Source organism: Nymphaea colorata, chromosome 3, assembly GCF_008831285.2.
Source record: "Nymphaea colorata isolate Beijing-Zhang1983 chromosome 3, ASM883128v2, whole genome shotgun sequence".
Taxonomy (NCBI): Eukaryota; Viridiplantae; Streptophyta; class Magnoliopsida; order Nymphaeales; family Nymphaeaceae; genus Nymphaea; species Nymphaea colorata.
In genome coordinates this window covers 23,511,535-23,532,743 of record NC_045140.1, presented here as the reverse complement: position 1 = coordinate 23,532,743, position 21,209 = coordinate 23,511,535, and the positions used below count along the sequence as shown (strand labels likewise).

General features: G+C 39.9%; 2 protein-coding genes across 5 annotated transcripts; both read right to left on the bottom strand.

Annotated features, from left to right (window-relative positions):
• Positions 1-1,570: 1,570 nt before the first annotated feature.
• On the bottom strand, positions 1,571-5,273 carry LOC116251647 (ACT domain-containing protein ACR3-like). The gene is made up of 8 exons (XM_031626027.2): positions 5,150-5,273; positions 5,035-5,071; positions 4,063-4,134; positions 3,810-3,970; positions 3,534-3,601; positions 2,616-3,275; positions 2,375-2,479; positions 1,571-2,296 (listed from the first exon to the last, which is right to left on the bottom strand). Exons 1-8 carry the CDS (start codon positions 5,247-5,249, stop codon positions 1,964-1,966), a joined length of 1,536 nt encoding a protein of 511 aa, XP_031481887.1. The 5' UTR covers positions 5,250-5,273; the 3' UTR covers positions 1,571-1,963.
• A 2,784-nt stretch (positions 5,274-8,057) lies between these two features.
• LOC116250162 (uncharacterized) lies at positions 8,058-18,098 on the bottom strand. 4 transcript variants are annotated; one of them, XM_031623617.2, is made up of 11 exons: positions 16,355-18,098; positions 15,358-15,831; positions 14,913-15,214; positions 13,997-14,731; positions 13,629-13,907; positions 13,336-13,497; positions 12,270-13,202; positions 11,963-12,178; positions 11,044-11,304; positions 8,400-8,745; positions 8,058-8,290 (listed from the first exon to the last, which is right to left on the bottom strand). In XM_031623617.2, the coding sequence occupies exons 1-10, from the start codon at positions 17,646-17,648 to the stop codon at positions 8,413-8,415; spliced, it is 4,989 nt and encodes a 1,662-aa protein (XP_031479477.1). In that variant the 5' UTR covers positions 17,649-18,098; the 3' UTR covers positions 8,058-8,290; positions 8,400-8,412. The 4 variants fall into 4 exon arrangements, with proteins under 4 accessions (XP_031479477.1, XP_049932780.1, XP_031479476.1 ...); XM_050076823.1 differs by having other exon boundaries at positions 8,058-8,745; positions 16,355-17,751; positions 17,873-18,098; XM_031623616.2 differs by having other exon boundaries at positions 8,058-8,745; positions 16,355-17,751; positions 17,894-18,098.
• Between the last annotated feature and the right edge of the window lie 3,111 nt (positions 18,099-21,209).

Here is a 21,209-nt window from a genome sequence, read left to right as displayed (position 1 = left end):
CGGTGTTTCAATAACTATTTTTATTTCCAACCACATCCGGCTACGTTTTAAGTTCTAGAATCAGATTCATTTGTATCTTCCTCCTGTAGAATCACTTGTATCTTCCTTCTGTGTTCTTTTTTGTTCTAGTGTGCCGTTGTGAACTTGTGCGGAGTGATTCACCAGATTTTTAGTTCCAGTTGAGGAGAGTCTGGGTCTGGTGTATAGCCTCACTAATTTTTGAAATCTAGTGTCACCAAGTTTTTTTGTTTATCCTACATCAATAATATGCACAATGGTGCTATCAAACACAGCCATTAGTCTTCTGTGGATGTACTGAGCTGGGTAGAGTATGTGGCCGATGGTGGCTTGGATGCATGATCTTGCAAGGTTTATGGTGGCTTGGATAACTGGTCTTGCAAGATTTGGACTCGTTCAAGTTGGTTACCCATGTTTCAAAACAGTTCTAAACCTTGAGGGCTTTGAATACCAAAAATATAATTTGAATCCAAGTTTTTTAGGGAAGTGAGGGTGGTTGGGCTCCCTTTGAGTACCCAATAGCAGAATTTGGATATAGTTCTTTTAATGAAAGAGACCATAGAGAGGATAGTATGTAATCAAGTGCATTACAGTAGGTAGTGTGCATCTGCAGAAGAAACGCAAAAACGTGACTTCCATGTGTGAGAAATTTTGTACTTTTCGAATGTGAAAATAGTACTTTAGAAATATATAGGAAAATATTTCTGGGGCATTAGGATGACAATCCAAAGCCAATTTTTCGAAGCAAAAGTATAATTTTTCTTCCAAAATGTCGTTTCAGGTTTGTTTGGAGGATGTTGAAAATGAGTTGCCAAAATTCGTTTTTGTAAAAAATTTGTTAAAAAAACTAGTTTTCAAAAAACCAAATATTTTTGCGTGTGTGTGTGTCATCCAAACCTACAAGTTTTTGTCGAAAGATTTTTTGCGTCTAGGTTTCCCCTAAAAGTTTATTCATATGGAAATATTTAATTAAAGTGCATGAGTATGGGAGGTGACTAGTGCCCAACTGAGCTTGGAACTTTAGGGGATTATGAGAAAGGAGAAAATGAGGCTTTTATTTCATAAGACATTCCTTCATAGAAGAAAATCTAAAACTTTGGCATTCTAGATTGGCTATAGTCATGATTTTGGCAACATTAGGAAGTTCAACTGAACTTCTTGGAAATATTGGTCCCTGCTTCATACTCCACCCTGGCTCGTCAGGAGCGTTGTCGGTGCTGCATCAGACAGCTCATTTGCATGGCCATTGACTTGATTTGGGGTCGGTCTGAGTGAGGATTGGTGATCAGCATTTGGAAACTGTAGCTCCTGATTTTTCAAAAGCATTAGAGGTAGACAAAGAGAAGTTAGAAGCATGGCCGGTCGCTGGCCTAAAATGGCAATACTCTCGACTTGAACGGGATGTTCGACTAGAAATACAGAGGGAGGCAAATCATCAAACTTGATCATCTGGACACGCAAAATCGTTAAAAACTCTCGTCAGTTGAGTGTTTTGTAGGCAAAAAATCTTAAGAATTAAGAGTTAGGACAATAAGCGACGTTCACTAAAGTAAAAGGCAGAGGTAACAACATTTGAAAAGCATTCATCTTAACAGAAGGAATGTACAAGAAGGATGGCGGCACGCATATCACTATAGACGATGGTGCCCGCCTGATCATTTTTTTTTCCCTTCAACGAATTTGAAGAGGAAAACCAATAGCTGCGGATGAGTGATGGAAATCAAACCATGCCTACCTATCTAGAGCCACCACGACTTTACACTACACCAAATATGCATGCCAGTCTCTCTCTCTCTCTCTCTCTCTCTCTCTCTATCCCTCTCCCTATATATATATATATATATATATATAAAAGAGAGAGAGAGCGGAGACTAGTGATCTGTATAATATACAATATGGAAATCGTGGGCTGTAAGAGAAATGAGGCTTTTGGGCTTTTCTGCCTTCATCTTATGGAGATGAACTCGTGAGAGAAGCGCTCGAACTGAGACTTCAGCATCCCACCAATGGAGAACCTCTGCCTCTCCGGCGAACCGGATCGGAGATGCACATCCTTGACCTTCACGACCCACGGACGCATCCCCCTCCTTATGGACTCCAAGGCCTTCATGTCCACGGCATTGCCCGAGGCGTCCCTCACATAGAACACATTCTTGGACTTCTGCCCATGCGTCGAGACGTCGGCACGGACCACGGACAGTCCGTTCTCCCGCAGAAGCCGGGTCGCTTCCGAGAGCAGATCGCTCCGCCTGCTCGTGCACAGCTCGACCCGGATGCCCTGCCACCAAAATGCCATACACACATTAGGATTCCGGCGAGCCGGCGAAGAATTCAGGCCGCCGGATAATCTACTCACCTCGCATACTCTTCGTTCTATGGCTGCCTCTAAGCACTTAATGACTCTTTGCTTCTCGCTCTCCGTGTCTAACGTGCTCCCATCCACATGCCTTATGTAGTACTCCTGTAACAATTTCAAAGTCAGATTCGAATTTGGGTCCAATTCATATTGCAATTTGCAAATTGGATTCATACTGCTTGGTTGGTATTCAATCTGGTAAATGGTGCATTTAATTCAAATCCAATGCATATGGCCGCACCTGGTAGGCGAAGGGTCCGTGGGATGTGATGGTAGCGTGGAAAGCCACATACTGCATATCAGTCAGGGTGCAGACCGTGTCAAACATGAGCTTGGGCCTGTCTTTGCACCTGATGTTCACCACCGAGTACCCCTTCTCTTTGCAGCTATCGATCACTATGTTCATGCCATTACTCTGCCGGAATCCGTCGGCCTCCGCCCGGTCCGAGGCGTGCGGGCTCCACCTGCTGCGAACCTGCTCAAAGTCCCGGTCGGCGAGCATGAGCTGGTGCAGGCGCCGGTCGGTGCACGCGATCCGGCTGTTGTTGAACCAGGTCGACGCGGACCGACCACCTTGCTGGTCGTCCGACGCTTTAAGCACCGTTGACAGGTGATCCTGGATGTCTGCTAGCCGGCTTGGGTCCTCTATCGGACTCGAAGTCGACTCGTCGATCACGTACACGATGCAGGCCAGCCGGGCATTGTGAGTCCACATGTGGGCGGCGATGACGTTGCAGCCGAGCTCATTCAGCACGGCCGAGATCTCCGAGAAAATGCCCGGCCGGTCTCCGGCCGTCATCTCTATGACAGTCAGATCCGGGGCTGATTCAGATCCGACAACATTGCCGAGGCAGGTAGTGATCTCTCCACTTTCCGGGTTATACCTTCTTTCAGTAATTGCCTGGGAGGGAAAAGGGTCAGACAGTAAACGCACCGGCCTTCTTAAACTGCGATGTCTGGAACTCAGCAGCGATGAGAACTTCATGCCAATTATGAATTACCAGGCACCAGCTAGATGTTGCATGCTGACCAACACCCAGCTGGATGTGTTGTTGGTGGAACTAACGTTGAGCTTGTGTGTGTGTGTGTGTGTGTGTGTGTATGTGTTTGTGTGTGCGCGTGTGTATGCACAAATGTAGTTGGAAAGTAAGTAGTCTACCTGTTCTATGTAATTGACGAGCCTCTTGTCCGTGACTTTGTGCCCCAGTTGGTCCGTCACGTGAAAAACTGCCAATGTTCATTGCAACATCAGTCTCAGACTTTCAACTTCATGTTCTTCTTTATAAAGAGCTATAGTGGAGAAAATGGTTGTGAAAAAAGGGGGAAAAAAAAGTTAAGGAGAATTTTTTTTTTGACTTATATATATATATATATATATATATATATATATATATATAATGATGATGATGATGATGGTGGTGATTATGGTACGAACCATCCATGAACCATCCAGCATCGGAAGAGACGTAGCCCTTTGTGATGATGAGGTCCATCTCGGTGAGAGCCTGAACGACATCAAGAAGAAGTCCCTTCTTGTTTGCGCTGTCAACCTTGACCACCGTGCAATCTTCAAGGTTTTCGTTGTCGATGCACACCCTTCATCAACATACAAGGTCATGTCATGATGATGATCATGCAATGAGTTATGGTGTCCATGACAATGATAAGAACAGATTCTGAAGTATAACCTTGGGCCGTGGTACTTCTCCACCAGGGAGTCGAATTCAGGATCGAAGTAAGGCCAGCAGACTTGCATCATGCTGTGAGATTCAGGGATCGCAATTCATTAATGGCAAGATAAAATAACGTCAAAGATCAAATAACAAACCTTTTCTTGATAAAAAGTCTCCAAACGAGCACAAGTTCCATTTTTTTTTCATAAAGTCGTGGTTTTTTCTGTGGAAAAATGGCGATATTTGACATCCATCACCTTAATTTGAAAACCAGATATTGGCAGGGACAACACTGCAGCAAAAAAATCCAGAAGCTAAGCTCATTAAGGAAAGGGAGTGCAATTGGTATATAAGGTTTTAGAGGGTTATGGTTGATGCTGTTTGGTTAGCAACAGATCAAGAGAATTTTTCCTCGGTAGATAGAAACAGCCTGTGAGTGACAGAATTTGGGCCTGCATATACGAAGATCTTACTGGAAAGATCTTGGCATGCATTTCCAGGTTGCCAATTTAAAGAAAGAAAAAGGAGAAATAAAAGGAGGTTTGCCACAAGACAAAGCTGCCAAAGCTCTCAAGGTTTGTGATCAGTTATTGAAAGTTCGAACATCAAAGAATTTGACAGATTTGTTTCTTTAAAATTAAGAAGAGATGGAAAAACCAAAGTAGAAGATCTTCAGATCAAACCAATTTTGAGTCCTGAATATCAGTAGGCAACAATAATCGTAATACATGGAAAGATAAGATCATAGTCCGTGATTATGCAACTCAGAACTCAACCATGTTTTCTTGCTTATTCCTTCGATTTTGAAGATGGGAAGCGACATATATGGATGCATTGCAAGGAAAACTACCACCGTCAAAAAAAAGGGAAGAATTTTTCAAGAAAGAGAGAAAAGGAAAAGCTGGAACCCTAACGCACAAGAAAACAGAGGACAACAGAACTTCAATCAACAGATCGAATTAAAACGAGTAAAGCACTCAGCATTACCCTTTCAAGAGATCTTTTGTGGGAGAGAGAGAGAGAGAGAGAGAGAGGGAGATGTCAGCCTTCTTCATCTGATCATCTTAAATATTCCTCCCTCTCTCTCTCTCTCTCTAGAGAGGCCGGATGCTTGGTTGTGCCTCTTCTACAAAATCGACCACGCTTTTCCCACGATCCCTATTAACTCTCGCCTTCAATATCGAATCACTATGTAACCGCATGAATTTGGGAATCCAATGCCACGTGGCGGCTGCCCACAACCTCCCAGTCGTCTCAGGACTCTCCCCACATAGTTGCGTTTGTTATCCCCCGCCTCGTTCTCTTGACAATGGAATGGCACTCCACTGACAGGTGGCCCTGGTCAACCATCAGACCAGTTCCTCTTCTCGTCTCAGTTTGCCTTCTCACAAACTAGTTCCTTCCACTCGATTTTCAAAAATTACTACGTCTCGGCTGGTCCGCTTCGATACCCATCGTACCGGTTTGATCCCTCGTCCCAGTAACGTCGTCGGGTGAGGCCTTTATCATATTGGCAACTTGTACTGGTTAAATCGCCCTGTATCGGACGATACGGTCATAATATCAGTGTTTCATTAAAAACCCCTTTTAATATAAAGCACAATATAGAGTGGCTGATACGAGACGAATACACCATGTCATTTACGAAAATGGTACATCTCCTACACTCAGAATTGGTTTGTTGATCCTGAACCCGTTGTGTTTCATAGCAAGCAAGCAGAGGATGATAACAAGATGTTTACCTTGATTTGGCTCCTGCGCTGGTGTTATAATCTGATATAAAGATGTGTTATTTTTTGGTACCTTAGTGAAACAGGAAAGATGAAGAACATCTATATATAAGGCAGCTTGATCTCTGCTCATAGCTCATCTACACGAGCCTAGATCAAGCTCAGCTCGTTTCGGCACGAGCCATGAGTTGAGTTCGAGCTGGTCCTTGCGAAGATGATCCGAGCCTCGACGTGGGCAGTTAGGTTTGATCAGCTCTTCCCCCAGTGCCAGAACTTGAGACCGGATGCCTGTCCCCAGTATGTGTAAGGACACAGAATAAAACTGCAACTGAATCACGTAGTTTGAATATCCGATCTATTCTCAGATTGAAATCATTAGTTGTCTGTTTTGATTTGAATCAATGGTTTAAGTCAAAACCAACCTAAATTCAAATCAAAGGCCAAATCGAAAACAAATTTTACAAGTGGGAACACACTTCTTGACAAGTTTTATTGGACTGGTAATTAGAAGTCAGCTTTTGAACTCAGGCCTTATCTGATCCATTGCATTTCTAAGGGAGATACCAATTCGAATGGAAGACTTGTCCGGGGTGTCAACGGCTGGCTTGTGGGTTTGAAGTTCCTTTAAAAACTTGACCGAACTCAATTTTCCACGCAATTAGATTATATGAACTCGAGTTGCATATAAGTGGAATGTCTCAAGAGCGGAGAAGACTTATGGTATAATTTGCTAGAATTATCGCCATTGGATAAATAATTCCTTTGTATTAATATGGGAACTGGCCAATTCAGAAGGTTTACTTTAGGATGAGCACAAAAGTACATATATATATATATATATATATGAGAGGATTCGAATCTGGAAGTTCGCTGATGGTCAAAAATTAAAAATCTGTTGTTGAAAGTACCATAAAACATTGTTAATTGCTAAAAATGCTTTGAACCACTGTTGCACTATAAATTGTCACTATGCTCCTATAACCGACTGCTTTTACCAACATATTTTTAATTTTTTAGCTAATATTTGACATATGGCAAATTTGAACTCTCATGCATATATATATATATATATATATATATATATATATATATATATATATATATAAAGCACATAAATGGTGGAGAAAAAAAAAACTAATATTATATGACAAAAATGTTTATCATCTTTTTTTCTTTGTCTTCTTTTTTAACCATCTATCATGTTGAATTGAATTGGACAGTCTCATTAGAGAGATGGTCAGATGATTCTGAAAAACAAGTCACATCCCATTTTTCATATAATGAAATTGAAATCAATCATCCAAATGTCGATTGCTGGATGAGTTTTTTTTTCTTTAAATATTTTGCAGTGCTAAAAACTGTCGTAAATGGTGCATTCCATAGTTAAAATCCATGGCCAGTGAATTGCCGTTGTGAAATGCATAATGTATATAAGCTTTTACCATCACAAACTATAAAAACAACCCATCCGGCAAAAGACGCTGGCATATATACACACACCCAATAGAGAGAGAGCACATATTTTTACATTTTACATAAATGGTAAATCACATATGTTCACATTCTTTAAAAATTAATTACGAATACGTTTTTCAAACTGAAACCATAAAAATCAACATAAAAAATGTATTTGGTAGATATACGAGATGAATTTATAAGCTAAAAAAGAATCGACTGTTCATTATTTAAGTTTTATAAAATTGTAGTACACACTTAAAAATGTCACTTTTGTATGGATCTGTGATATTTTGGTTGTGAAGATCACATCATACGATTGATTTTGCCAAAATTATACGATTGATTTTGCCAAAATTTAGTTAAAAATATGCTCACTGTACTCATCGTCTTCTATTTTTCTATTAAAAAAGTTTTCTGAGCTTGCAGATTTGATGTTCATTCACAATGATTTTTTGAACCACTGAACAAAAAGAAACTCTATAGAACATGTACGTATGATGGATATACAAATGTGAAGAACATTTAATGAAAACAAAGAGACCGTACACATAGCTGAGTCTTGATTCTATGAAAACAGCCATACAAATTATATTATAATTAGTATAACTTTTGGAAAGACATATATATATATATATATATAAAGAGAGAGAGAGAGAAACTCAAATCCTCTAGCCCTCTTGAGCTCTATCCAATCACAAAAGGGTCGACTAAACTAACCACTAGATGCAACGCAAATCCAGATGGAGAAATCTACAACCCCATTACACACACACACACATGTATATATATATATATATATATATATATATATAAAGATAAAGATAAAGATGAAAACAGCTAACATGATCATTTCAAAACATCTGAACCTCCATGCACCTTAGGAACAGTGGACAATTGATGATGAAAAATAATAAGGAATGGCAATTATGGAAGAATATACATCGTGCTCGGTTAGTTGAACTGCAAAACAGCATTGAACTTTCCCATCTTTCAATCGTTTGTATAATTCTCTTCTTTTATTTATTTGACAGCCTTCACCTGCATGGCGATCAAAGCTGGAAACAGCATTTCTACCAGATATCACTAACCCCATCACATTGAATCATAGGAATGAGAGCTTCTGGCAAAACGGAGACCCTGGAATGAGAAAAAGCTGCCACTTACATAGCTCTGCTGCCTAGGTAGAGGAAAACCAGGGGTTGCCTGTGCCATCATTTACAGGACCGTGGATGCCACCTCCGCTTGGTAGAACTGAAGGTGGCACTCCGACGGCCATTGGCGGGGAAGTTACATATAAACCCAGGGGAGGAGGTAGGGAGTGGCTCCCCACTAGAGGATTGCTGCTTCCCTTCCGCTGTTGGACTGCAAGTATATGCCGAAGTCCTTCCTCATGGATGCGTGTCAGTGTCTCTAGCTCTTGCATTGAAAGAGTTTCTAAGCCTACCCCGTAGAGAGGAGCATGCCGGGACAGCTCTTCCTGCAGTGATGCTTCAAGAGTATGGATGTATTGCTGCAGAGGCAAATTATGAAGTTAGCTAATGCAATCAGGAGAGAGAACAAGACTTCCAGAGAGACAAACTTTACCAACTACTTGGCATTAGGGAGAAAAAGGCAATTTCAAGCTTCACAGTATTAGAGGTACAAAAAACTATAAAACCATAAAATATTAAGGAAATTTAGAAGATAAAACCAAAGTTCTCATTGAACGCAAATGGCAGTGAGTATAATACAGATGTCCCTCTGGTACATGGCAAAGACTCCAAAATCCAATTGCTTACCTCGAACAAGAATGTCAGAAAGAGAGAGTATCGAATTCAAGAAAGTGGTTATAACTTATAACAATTTCCTTTTCACCTACATCTTAAAGTCTTCCCTTTCTCCATCTCAGGATATGCTGGTGTTGTGTGCATGGATCACAAAATCACTAAGGTTGCGTTTGGTAGCCTCAGATTTAGGCTGCATTAAAAAGTGTGTTTTGAAATATCCTCTGTAACATGGATCTTAAATCCACGTTACATGTAAAAAACCGTGGATTGAAGATCGGATTTTGGGGGCGGGGCGCAGATCCTAGTGATCTCAGATCACCGGGATCTGAGATTTGTGGTGAAACAAACACACCCTAATAGTCACCAATATTCATATGCATGAACAGTAGAACTTATCTTGTCAGTGTATACCTCAAGTCTTATCAATCTCTAAAAGGATTAAAAAAATAAGAAAGTAGCAAACAATCTAATGCTTGTCCAAAATTGACTAAAGAAACAGGAAGAATGAAAAATTAACAAAACTAAACTAAATATTTTGACTATCTCGAAATAGCATGAGTTCGTATGTTAGTGAAGAGCGACGGTGAATGTAAGACCCAGCATTAAAGCCAGAAAAGATTCTAAGACATTAATACTAAACGCCCTAATGGTGGAGTAGAATTGAAAAGTTTTATATTTTGAAGGGTACAGAAATACTCAGATGGGGTTTCTGTGACACCCTCTCTAATATTCCTGTCTATGGCAAGACGTCAAATTGAAATGTTTGTACAGTGGTGACAGGACTACCCCACGTGTACCTTTGGGGCAATCCGTCCAGGCCAAACAGACACGCCTTTGAGGTATGCACAATATGCGGCCACCAGGGTTCATGTAATATGGATTTCAAAAAATAATAGCAAGATGTTTAGCCGACTGGACTCCTTTAATATTGAAGAAAGCATGAAACAAATAGGTCATTCCACGACAAGATGAACTTGAAGAAAAATTTGCTGGAATCACCTATGGTTCATAAGAACTAAGAAGATCAAGATGGGTGGATCAAACAAGCTTTCAAGAGACCACCAAGAATGGCATTTTGATCTAAATCTTTGTCAATTCAGCACATGTGACATTAAACTTGTTAACACAGTGGGTTCCATGATCATCCATAGTCTGAGCCATGATCTTCTTGCATCACTTATTTTTATATATTTTGCTGCCATTCTTCTTATTTCAAACTGGTGTGTCCTCACAAATTTAACCACCTTCATGTTATTTTGTTGTATCACCCTTGATGAAAAGAATTGTGGCCCCCTTATATTTTCTCGCTTCTCATTGAAAGATAATTTAATGACATCCTCTGCTATAGCTGTCTCAATGCAATTCAAGAATGAATTTCATTATGACAATGGGTAGAAAATGGTAAGAGATGCATGAACTGGCCTCACCTACGTAAGCGGGGGGTAAGAGATTATATGCTTTCAAATGCCACTTCTGAAGAGACTGATAGTGTAAGAGTTTTCACCTCAAACCTTAGTTGTCAACCTAAGGACTAGTCCGTCCTACTAGTTGCCCAGTCGTCCTAGGCATTAGTCAACTGACTACCCTTCAGGTAGCAGTCAGTCAGGCCATGATAGGGACCGGCTAACTAATTTGGTCAACTAGTCAATAACATAGTTGTTCACTGACTAGTCTCTAAGTGGGTTTTTCAAGAAACAATGTTGTGAACCATCAAGAAAGTTTACTAAGTTTCCTAGTTTCTTTTTCTCTAGCGGTTTCCTTTAACCTAACTGCAGCCTCAGTTTTTCTATTAGCTTTCTTCAAAGCATTTGCAATAACTCTCCCCACTTTTTTTTTCTCTCTAAAACGTGAAGTTCCATCTATGTTTAATATATATATATATATATATATATATATATATATATATATATATATCAACTATCCTGAAATCCCATCGGTCCATTATATTTCTTCCTGAACATATTCATATTTGCACTTGAGGGAATAAACTGTGAATTGTGAAATCGATTCCAAGAAAGAGAAAAAGGAAACATGATGCAAACCTGGCAAGCATTCAGTTTTGATTCCATTCCATCAATGTAAGCTTCACATCTAGCAATCTGTTCCTCCTTCTCTCTCTTTTCACCTTCAGTTTGTCCAACAGTTTGTGTCAATCTCCGGACTTCATCTTCAAGTGACTGCCTTATTTCCTCTCGTGTGACAGTTTCTGTAGCAAAGCGTTTCAACTCTTCATCAAAACTTTTTCTTGCAGCTTCTGCATTTTTCAGCCTTTCCGCCAGTGCATTCTTTTCCTTCACTACTCTCTGAAGCATTAGAACTCAAATTTAGACAAAATTATAAAAATGCATAGATCATGACTGAAAATAAGAAGCTTATGAGGAGTCCCAAGAAATGGTTAAATGAGGACAAACATTCAAACATGACAATTTTTTTCTTTCCTTAATCAGATTATCAAACTTCGTATTGCACACAGGATTTTTTTTTTCTAGAGACTTAAAATAAAGGAAAAACTCCATTGTCAATTTATCTGGTGAAGTTACAGCATTTTCCAGATGAACAAAGAAATAGTATCTGGAAGTTAATGAAAATGTGAACATGTGAGAGGATATCACTCAGCAAGTAAAGACCAATCAGGTCAGTAAGACAAAATACAGCAAGTTCATGCACATTCAATGTTTGCAGAACAAAATGACTTCCTGCCAAACCAACAGAGTCTCTCTAACACAACCAATTTGACTGAATCCAGTCTCAAGAAAAGTAGAAAACTATGTGGCCACATTGACGCATATAATTCACAAAATGACTGACAACATGATCAAATTGAGATGTTTCCAGTTTCAGAGATATAATTCCATGAAAAAAAATAACATCCACGTAGCATTTATCACATTCTCTTGCTACAATCCATAATCACATAAGGAAAGATGAATAAAAGCGACAGTTGTGATAGTCGTGACACACCTTTATCTCATCCCTTTTACGAGCCTTCAACTGTAAAATTTGTGCCTCTGCATCATGAAGACGCTCTTGGAGGTTCTTCTTATCAGCAGAAAGTTTTGCAGTTTCTTCTTCTCGTTCTGAACGGATCCATTCAAGTTGGTTTTGCGCTTCCTGAATTTTCTCAAACATTTCCTTCCTATCTCGAGCAATGCGATCCATTTCACTTTTCATCTCAATCTGAAATATGCAGTATTACAAGCTAATGGTATTAAGATAATAACATTGAAACATGTAAATAGCAGATGCATTAGCAACTAAAATGTGATACCTTGATACGATGGTTTGCAGCCTCTGATTCACTTAAGCTTTGGGATAGGATATCCTTCTCTTTAACAAGTTCAGAAATCTCCACCTGTAATGCTTCACGTGTCCGGATGCTTTCCTCTTCGGTTGCACATAACTGATGCCACAATGCTGCACGATCAACATTTGCAAGTTCTGCTGCTTCACGCATCATGGTTAGAACAGGTCTTGCAATTCCTTCCTCGTGGACAAGGAATACCAGAATTTCAAGGTCCAAATCTGCTTCACGACAATTATCTGCACCACTTGTGGCACGCTCAATAAGTCCTTTCAGCATCTTCCCACGGCAAACCTCATCATCATATATTTTAAACATAATTGCATAGAGCACTCTTACAAATTCTTGTACTCGAGAATTTCTGGAGAATGTCAAAAGTTCAGCTAGACTCAGAATTCGGGCAAAATCATCATTTTCTTCGGGAAATAATTGGTTACTTTTAGCAGTTATTGGCATATCTTTATCCTGAGAGTTGACCATTGGCTGGGAATTCGCTATTAACCTCTGAGAATGCCGTCCTTCCATAACCAAAACCATTGCCTGCTCTCCAATCGCCCCCTGTGCAACTGCTTTCTCAAAAACATGTGATGCTTCCATAGCAAGGGTAGGCACAGACAGCATTTCCAACAGAATAAAAACATCAGTCATTTGACAGCATGCAGCAGCAACCTGCTCTTCAGCAATGTGAAACTGCTGAGGCATAAGCCCCTGTTGACCACATCCAAAAATTCCATGTGGCTCTGATATCCTACTATCAATCAGAATGGGGTCAGAATCAATATCCTTCAGCATGGCTACAGCTATATCTGGCCAAGCAACCATAGTCTTTCGCATGACATCCAATACACAAGGTGACACCTCAGCAGCTAAAGTTTTCAATCTTACACGAACTGCTCTGACCTACAACCAGGAGACAAGAAACATGTCAACGGAGAGAAACAAGGAAAACAATGAAAAGATGACCAAACAAATAAAATCCAAAAGTTATCAACTGGTCCCACAAGAACAATTAAGTGACAATAAAAGTTCGTACTGCTTCAGGAAGCCTTTCGCATTGAGATGCAGCTTTAAACACAAATTCAATAGCTGTTGCAAGTGGCTCATCATTTGAATCTGGTAACAATTCAAATGCTTGAAATAGCACCCTTTCCCACAATTCAGACCCAAACTCCAGCTGGCTAACGGCCCTCAGGACCTGAAAAAAATAATAGTGCTCAGATCAGATTTTCTACCAAGGTGTTCAGTGGGTGCTCCCATCAGGTGGAAAGAGAAATTGCATATGTATATACATACATACATACATATATATATATAAATATATCTTACAGGCAGCCGAAGTGCAGGCTCAGCATCTGGTTTCTGAATGCGGTCCAACAGGGCACAAGCAGCAAGTGGATGCTCTGAATGATCAACCAACTTAGGCACCAGTGCAACTAAGTCTGGCTGGAGATGTTTTGGTGCCTTATTAAGCACTAGGGCAATTTTTTGAGCAGATTGTGGCCTTCGTCTAGGCTCCGGGCAACCTTGAGGAACAGCACCCTCTAGAGCCCTTAATGAATTCACAATCAATCCCAACAGCTCTTCAGATTGCTCTGGCCACTTTGTCTGGATGTAAGACGGTACAGCATGTTAATGTCCCCCATTAATTGTAGATGCAGGAATTTCACAGAAGCTTTTGAACTTTACGGCATTACCTTTGTGTTTCTGTTTGATATGTCATCAGCTAAAGCATCATCCACAGATGTTTCTGGAGGTGATATAGCCAGACCAGAAAGAGTTCCACCAAAATCTGTTCTTTTCATGTCAGAGCTCTGCACAGCTTCCCCATCAACCATATCACCTAATCCAGAATCCAGGCGCTGCTCAACAGGACAATGCATAGATTCTCGTACCCCATTTAGTACATTAGGCTCGACAAAACAAGTGGCTGATATGCTATCCGTAACTGACGTCGACCCCCCGTCGGAATAATTGTCACCTTTTCTTTCTTCCGAAGGCTGACAACATTCAACCATGATATCTAAGAGTAAGTCAATAATTGCTTGCTGCAGGACTTTAACCCCCATCAACAAATTCATCAGGCTAGGTGAACTTGCATCATTTTTAGCAGAATCTTTCTTTCCACCACCACTATTACCAGATAGCTTGGTAGGAAGAAATAGACGCTTCACTTTTGCTGGGTCATCAAGGTAAACACGAAGCCCAGTGAGAAAACCAGCTATGGCACCAGCATCCATGAGAAGTTTCTCTCTCAACGTGACCTGAGGCTGCGAAGGATTATCTCCATAACTAAGATGGAAACCTGCTCTTGCAAGCAGATTCCGGAAGATGTCTTCTTCATCACCACTTATTCCCTCACTATCTTCTGAGTCAATAAGTTCGTCAGGATCAGTCGATAAGGCATCTTGGTCATCGTCAGAAGCCAAAACCTGAAAAGAGAAATGTTAATATTTGAGCTTGAACATTTAACAAGGATATCATATAGCAGCTCAGGAAACACATCGGGAAAATTGTTTAACAAGATTAAATACTAGAACAAAAACTAGGGATCTACAGAACATAGTACGTAGCACAATAATAAGAAGAAAAATGTAAATATTGTTGCCATACCTCCAAATCTGCAAACTCAAACCATGGGCAGCAATCCAAAATTTCACATATAAAGACCACAGTGTCACGCACAAGAAACCCTGAATCAGCTTCAAGCATATCAGAGACCTTCATGAATTGAAGCACAGAATTATTCCATGTTTTTGTACAGATAGAGGACTCCTTCCAAACTGTTTTTGATGGTTTCTTCTGATTCATCACAGCCATCCGGTATCTGACCCAGAAATTCTTATCCAAATCATTTGTTCCAGACTGATCGCTTTCTAGGTATATGCATATTGTATCAAATGATTCATAAACACCTGAAATGTCGACATGTTGACACACAGTTAACCCAGGGAAAGTGAAGAATCAAAAACTTACAGACATACAAATACAACAGCTTAAGACTACACGTTCATTCTCAAAGCAAGAAAACAACATGCAAACAAAAACTTTCACCAACCTATCCGCAGCTCACATCCACCGGCTTGAAAAAACTTGCTGAATATCTTCCTGTTCTCCATGATTTCCTTGAACGACAAGAAGTTCTCCACTTTCCATGTGAAAGTTCCTTTTCTTCTAACTGCCTCAGGTTGTAGTCCTTCATTGTTTGAGTCATTTTCCTGCTGAAGGAACTCTTGCATAATGGAAGTTTCTTTCAGGATAAGAACTTCAGCAGAGAAGACAACAGTATCCTGCACAAGAAATCCTGAATCTTGATCAAAGAGGCTAGTGAGGGTTATAAATTCACGCCATCCCCAGTCCTTGGCGGCCTTAGAGTAACGATTTTGAGACTCTTTAGTAACAGATTTCTCTTCTGCTTTCTGATTAACAACTGATAAACGATGGCTTACAAAGCAACTCCAGTCATTAGAAGTATTACGAGAGTCTGTAACTTCTAAGAATACTGAAAGGTGACATGGCGGTTGGGACTGCCCTGGTGCACACAATAAGAAAGGAATAAACTACACGTTACAAACACATTCCCTGAAGCAAATAACAAGTAACACAGGCTTGACCAGAAGGTGCATGATGATGGTTAAAAGATTAGTAATGAATGAGCCCAGAAAGGATCTTGGTTAGTGAACTAACATCGCATGAATGAAAAAGCCGCTTCACTTGATGTTTGAAAAATAACAGGGTTTTTTTAATAATAAGTCATACTAAGTAAGCGCACCACAAACAGCTGCAGCTTACAACAGTATATGGTTTTAGCAACATTAAACTCGAGTCTTGATTCTCCATTTTCTCATTAACAAATTTTAAGTTTACAAAAGCCAAAACTGATAGTCAATATAATGTAGCTTGGAGAAGCTAATGAATTATTGGGCAAATAATGAAACTTTTGATATGCAGATATGTTCAATGTCGAGCACAATAATTTGATAAATTCAAAACATTTGGCCACTGGGAAGAACCAAGGCCCATGTTTATAAGGGATAATGAAGGACAGTTATTACCTCTTGGATAGACAATCAGACGACAATCACGATTTCCAATCTGGAATCTCTTGCTCTTCACACAAAGTCCCGTTATTTTCCTCTTCTTGAGAAGATCCTTCAATCTCGTGAAATTTTCTATTCTCCAGGTAAACTTTCCCAGGTGCCCATCAGATTTTCTGGCATTTCCACGACCACTTAGCTGCACCGCGTTCTTTGAGAAACTGTTTGATTCTTTGATCACATGAAAAGATGCACTAAAGATTGCAGTATCATCCACAAGGTAACCCATGTCTTGAGAGAGAAATTCTGACATTTTCATATAATCATTCCATCCAAGGCTAGTGTTATCCCCACTCTTGTTATCCGCTGCAAATCGACCATAAGAGTCTCGGTGCATATGGTTGAGACCAGCTTTCTGGTTGAATACGGACATCCTGAAAAGGCACCAACAACTCCTTTCCTGAGAAACTGATTTCTCTGTATCCTTACTCTCCAAGCACATTGAAAGATACTCAATCCCATTCACCAGTGATTGATAGACGCTAATTCGTAGATTACACTCTCCAGCAGGGAAAACCGGACTCATAATTTTCTGGGTCTTGATCATCTCCTTAAAGAGAGTGAAATTCTGCACCTTCCAAGTGAATTTTCCATTAAGAACATCAGGAACAGGGGCAGCCGCTCCCTGGATATCAGTATCCCGTGAAAAAGTTACCGTCTCGTTCAATATCAATATATCCGCAGCAATGGCGATCGAATCGTTCAAAAGAAGCCCCGATTTCGGGTCCAAGATCGTGGAAGACGGAGTAAAATCACACCACCCATGAGATTTCTTCTTGCTTGAGAACCTATGCCAAGAATCCCTTTGGATTGACTTGGACTCGTCTTGTTGATTAACAATGGACAACTTATAGCTAGCAAAACAATCCCATTTCGACGAAGGAGATCCCCGGGGATCTGTAATCTGCAAATAAATGGAGAAATAACCCGGAAGCGCCTGAGAATCACCTTTCGGATAGACAAGCAATCGGCAATCGTAGTCGCCCACCTCGAAATACCGGCTCCATAGCGTCCTTGCCTTCCTTTTCGTGAACTGACCGATCGTCCAGCGGCACCCGGCGGCATGTTTACCCCGCTTCTCCACCACCACCGATACTTGGTCCTCCTCCCTCGGCTCCTCTGTATTATCCCCTCCCCTCGCCACCGATTTCTCGCCCCTGACGGAGCCCAGCTGCTCAGAAATCCCAAGACATGAAGAAATCGCTTCCTCAGCGGCTTCCTTGAATCCCAACTTATGCACCACTTCCTTCATCTCTCTTCCTCTCCCTCTCCCTATCTTTCCGTTTCTATTTGACTGATGGCCAACAGCAAAAGGTTCATACTCTTCCTATCCCGCTGCCCTTTTGCGATTCTTACTGTGAAATGATGTGATGGAACGAAGATTAAAGGATGACCGAATGAGAAAAGTACCAGTAACCCTACAGAAAGAAGGGATTGATCGAGGGGAATGGAGAAAAACTGAAAAAGGTTTGTTACAGGGAGAGATAAAGAGGCTACCGGCCACCCCTCTGAATGAAGATTCCAAGCAGCGTGCAGGAGAGAGACAGATGCATGATAGAGTTTACAGCATACAAAAGGAGTGGAGCGTTTGAGTCTTGTTTTGGCGTTGGTCGAAATTTTAGGCTTTTGAATTTGTGTTTGGGTGGTGAGACGGCGAGAGGGGACTCTCCTGATACTGATGTTGTTTTTGCACTGGAGACAGGTAGAGATGAAATATCGGTTTCCTGTCTTTCTTTTCGTGAAGAGAATTTGATATATATATATATATATATATGCTAGCAGTGGTTTAACGCCACTGTTTTCTGTCCTAAGGTGTCATCTGGCCAGAAAAAATTTCTGTTTTTCAAAATTAGATTAGATCGGTAACCTCCAAAGACTCAATCCTGTAAAGTTAAAATAAAAAATTATGGAAGTCCAATTACAGACTGATTTTCATAACCTTTCAAGTTTTGTCAAGACAATCCAATATAGTTGATTTCAAATGGTTGTAAATGTCAATAGATGCATGAGGTTTTGACTTTTTAAGATTATAGATTTGAACTTTTCAAATTGATCGGAATCTAGCCCAACCGACAATTAGACAATGCCAAATGGTTGTAAATAGTGTGTATTGTATAATGTGGTGCATGATGGATGTCTTCAATTACCTAAAAGTATTTTTCATAAACTTAGCCATGCAAATAATTTTAGCATATCCAAAACTATTCAAGTAACAAATGATTACAAATCGGAATGCATGTAAAATATTCTAAAAAAATAGTTTGCTTAACGTGTGTGTATATATACATATATATATATATATATAATGAATGGTTGCACTAGCTATCTAAAGTTATCCAGCTATCTAACCAAGGCCTTTTGATAAAGATAGATGGTTGAGAGACCATCAAAGAAAAAAAAAAGGTTAGAATTAATACTAGATGACAAAAATACTCATCTCTTTGTTTTTCTCTTTAACTGTCAACATATTGGACGAACGGTTCTGGTTACATGGTTATAGGTTCACCATATATATATATATACTGATTTTATCATGCCACTTAGAAATATATTATCTCAAATGTTCATGTTGGCCACCTAAAATTGTTTCTAGTAAATGGACTTGTACAAACATATCAAACATGTCAAAATATGAATGAACCAACAATATGAACTGACAACTTCATGATTGTCAAAGAAACACATTTTGTAAAAATTGATATGCACATCTTTTATAAAAATTGATATGTACATTAGACTTTTGCATCTTTTGAATCTATGCCTATATTCTATGTGTGCGTGTATATATGTATATAATTCGAAATTGCATATCACAAGTCACAAGGCTAGGTAATCCCAAGTACTTGAAAAGAATAGTGCCATGTGGTCACAAGGCTAGAGTCTTCAAACCGGTATATATATATGTTCTTTAATGTTGCACTTTTGTGTGGTGGATGTGATAATATCTATCTTTAGGTGATACGCATGATGACAATGAATGATGCCTCTTGGGGACGTTAATTGCTTTTCAGAACTTCGAGCAACTAAAGAGGTAAATAGGCAACTGAGTGGGTTTTTTGTTTTTGTCGCCTGCAAGTGTCACCAGGCATTTTTGCTGCCGTATTCGATTCGTCCCTTGCATAGGAGCCAGAATTTTTTTGTTACAGGGGCCGAATTATGGTTTCAAAAGTTTTTAACAGGAGCTGACATGAAAATTTTTAAATTTTTTATATATATTAAACTAAAATTTTTTACATTTACTAAGGGCCAAAGGCCCCTGTGAGCCCCCCTTCCCTTCGCCCCTGCCTTTGCGTGATCTACTTCCCTTACTTGATTTTTTGTAATCTTTTAGCAGTGAAACCCCGATGAAATGTCTCTGCAAAACTTACCTTGCCCTGCGATGGAATGTGGCGTTTAATGGTGCCTCAGCAGAAGAACAGTTGCTGCATTAAAATGTTCATGCAGACTAGGCTCTTTGATTCCTTGCAATTATGACATCAGGCACCAACTAGACGCTACCAACCTAAATATCTAAGCGCTGAAGCTCGCTAAGTGCCAAGGAATGTCTTGTTTTATGTTACAGTTGTATACTAAAAGTAAGCAAGTAAATTTCTTTTTGGGTGAGCGAGAGCCGATAAAATGGAAATATATAACAAAATCTGGGGACAAGAGGTCCCCTAAGTACAAAACTTTTCGGGTGAGCGAGAGAGAACCCCAAAACCTAAGTAAGAGGCCGAACTCCTTTTCCTTTTTAAACTTTGGGTTTTAGAGCTGTGTCACGGCCTTTGTGAACTTTTAGTTATGTCCTTCCACTTGGAAGTAACGTCTGCCACAGTTTGTAATCCAGAAGAATAATGCACTAGAGCATGACAGCAAACACGGGGATGCAAAACCCAGACCCTTATTTTGTGAGCCGCTTTCAACATCTAATGTCTTCATACTTTTTTTTATTGATGTTTATGATTATGTTTCTGCAATTTAACTTTAATGTGTTCATATTCGTGAGATTGATTTCTAAGTATAGTTTATGAAGCTTACCCACCTCACGTCTAAATTTCTAGATCTCTTACCTTTGATGCCGGCTCTCGTAGAGAAGGTTTTCGGATTTTAGCTCGCACAACTTACACGGGCGTCGCTTATTAAGGTTCCTTCATCGCACCATGAAGTTTTTGCTACTGAAAAAATCCAGTTCATGAATTTGAGTTTTGAACAACGAAAATACCTTCATGAGAGACCAACAGGTGGAACTTGGTTTTGGCCATCTGTGTTGCAAATTGTGGGCCTCCAGTAAGTTTCAACTAGGCGTTGTAAATATTGGTTTGTGGAATCGTGGATCTGAATGATATCACGAGATTTGCATATCTGAATTTTTTTTAAAACCAAAAAATAAGCAAGAATTTTTTATTATTTTATTGGAACATTTGTGGTATATATGGCCTTGAATGAGCCCCATATATCAGCTGGTTGTAGAGAGAAGTGCCTTGAATTGGCTCTTCCTGTAGGTTGTGTTTGTTTACTGCAGATCACAAATCCATAATGATTTGGGATTACAAGGACTTTTTTAACATGGATTTAAGGTCCAACCCCCCATCTGACCATAAATCTATGGGTTTTTGTGTATACCATGCATTCGAGTTCTGTGCTATTGAGATCCTCTGTTTGTTTGTTTGTTTAAACTGAGGGTTTTATCTGGTACAACTTTTAAAGCAGTCTCGGATCTAAGATGGCTATCAAACACGGCCTGGCCTTATTGTAGATAGAGGTGCCTTCACTTGGCATAATAGTCAAGTGGAAAGTTCCTTCCTTTCAGTTTTTCAAATTATGGCTAGATGTT

Bases quoted from the DNA above. Each gene is read 5' to 3' on its own strand.
- LOC116251647 (XM_031626027.2), bottom strand. From the start codon at position 5,249: ATGCGGTTACATAGTGATTCGATATTGAAGGCGAGAGTTAATAGGGAT. The intron at 5,072-5,149 runs CTCTCTAGAGAG...CCCTCTCTCTCT, and splicing joins GGCACAACCAAGCATCCGGC to CTCTCTCTCTCTCTCCCACA. The intron at 4,135-5,034 runs GTAATGCTGAGT...TGAATCTCACAG, and splicing joins ACAAAAGATCTCTTGAAAGG to CATGATGCAAGTCTGCTGGC.
- LOC116250162 (XM_031623614.2), bottom strand. From the start codon at position 17,648: ATGAAGGAAGTGGTGCATAAGTTGGGATTCAAGGAAGCCGCTGAGGAA. The intron at 13,908-13,996 runs GTAATGCCGTAA...TCTTACATCCAG, and splicing joins TATCAAACAGAAACACAAAG to ACAAAGTGGCCAGAGCAATC. The intron at 13,498-13,628 runs GTAAGATATATT...TATTTTTTTCAG, and splicing joins AGCCTGCACTTCGGCTGCCT to GTCCTGAGGGCCGTTAGCCA.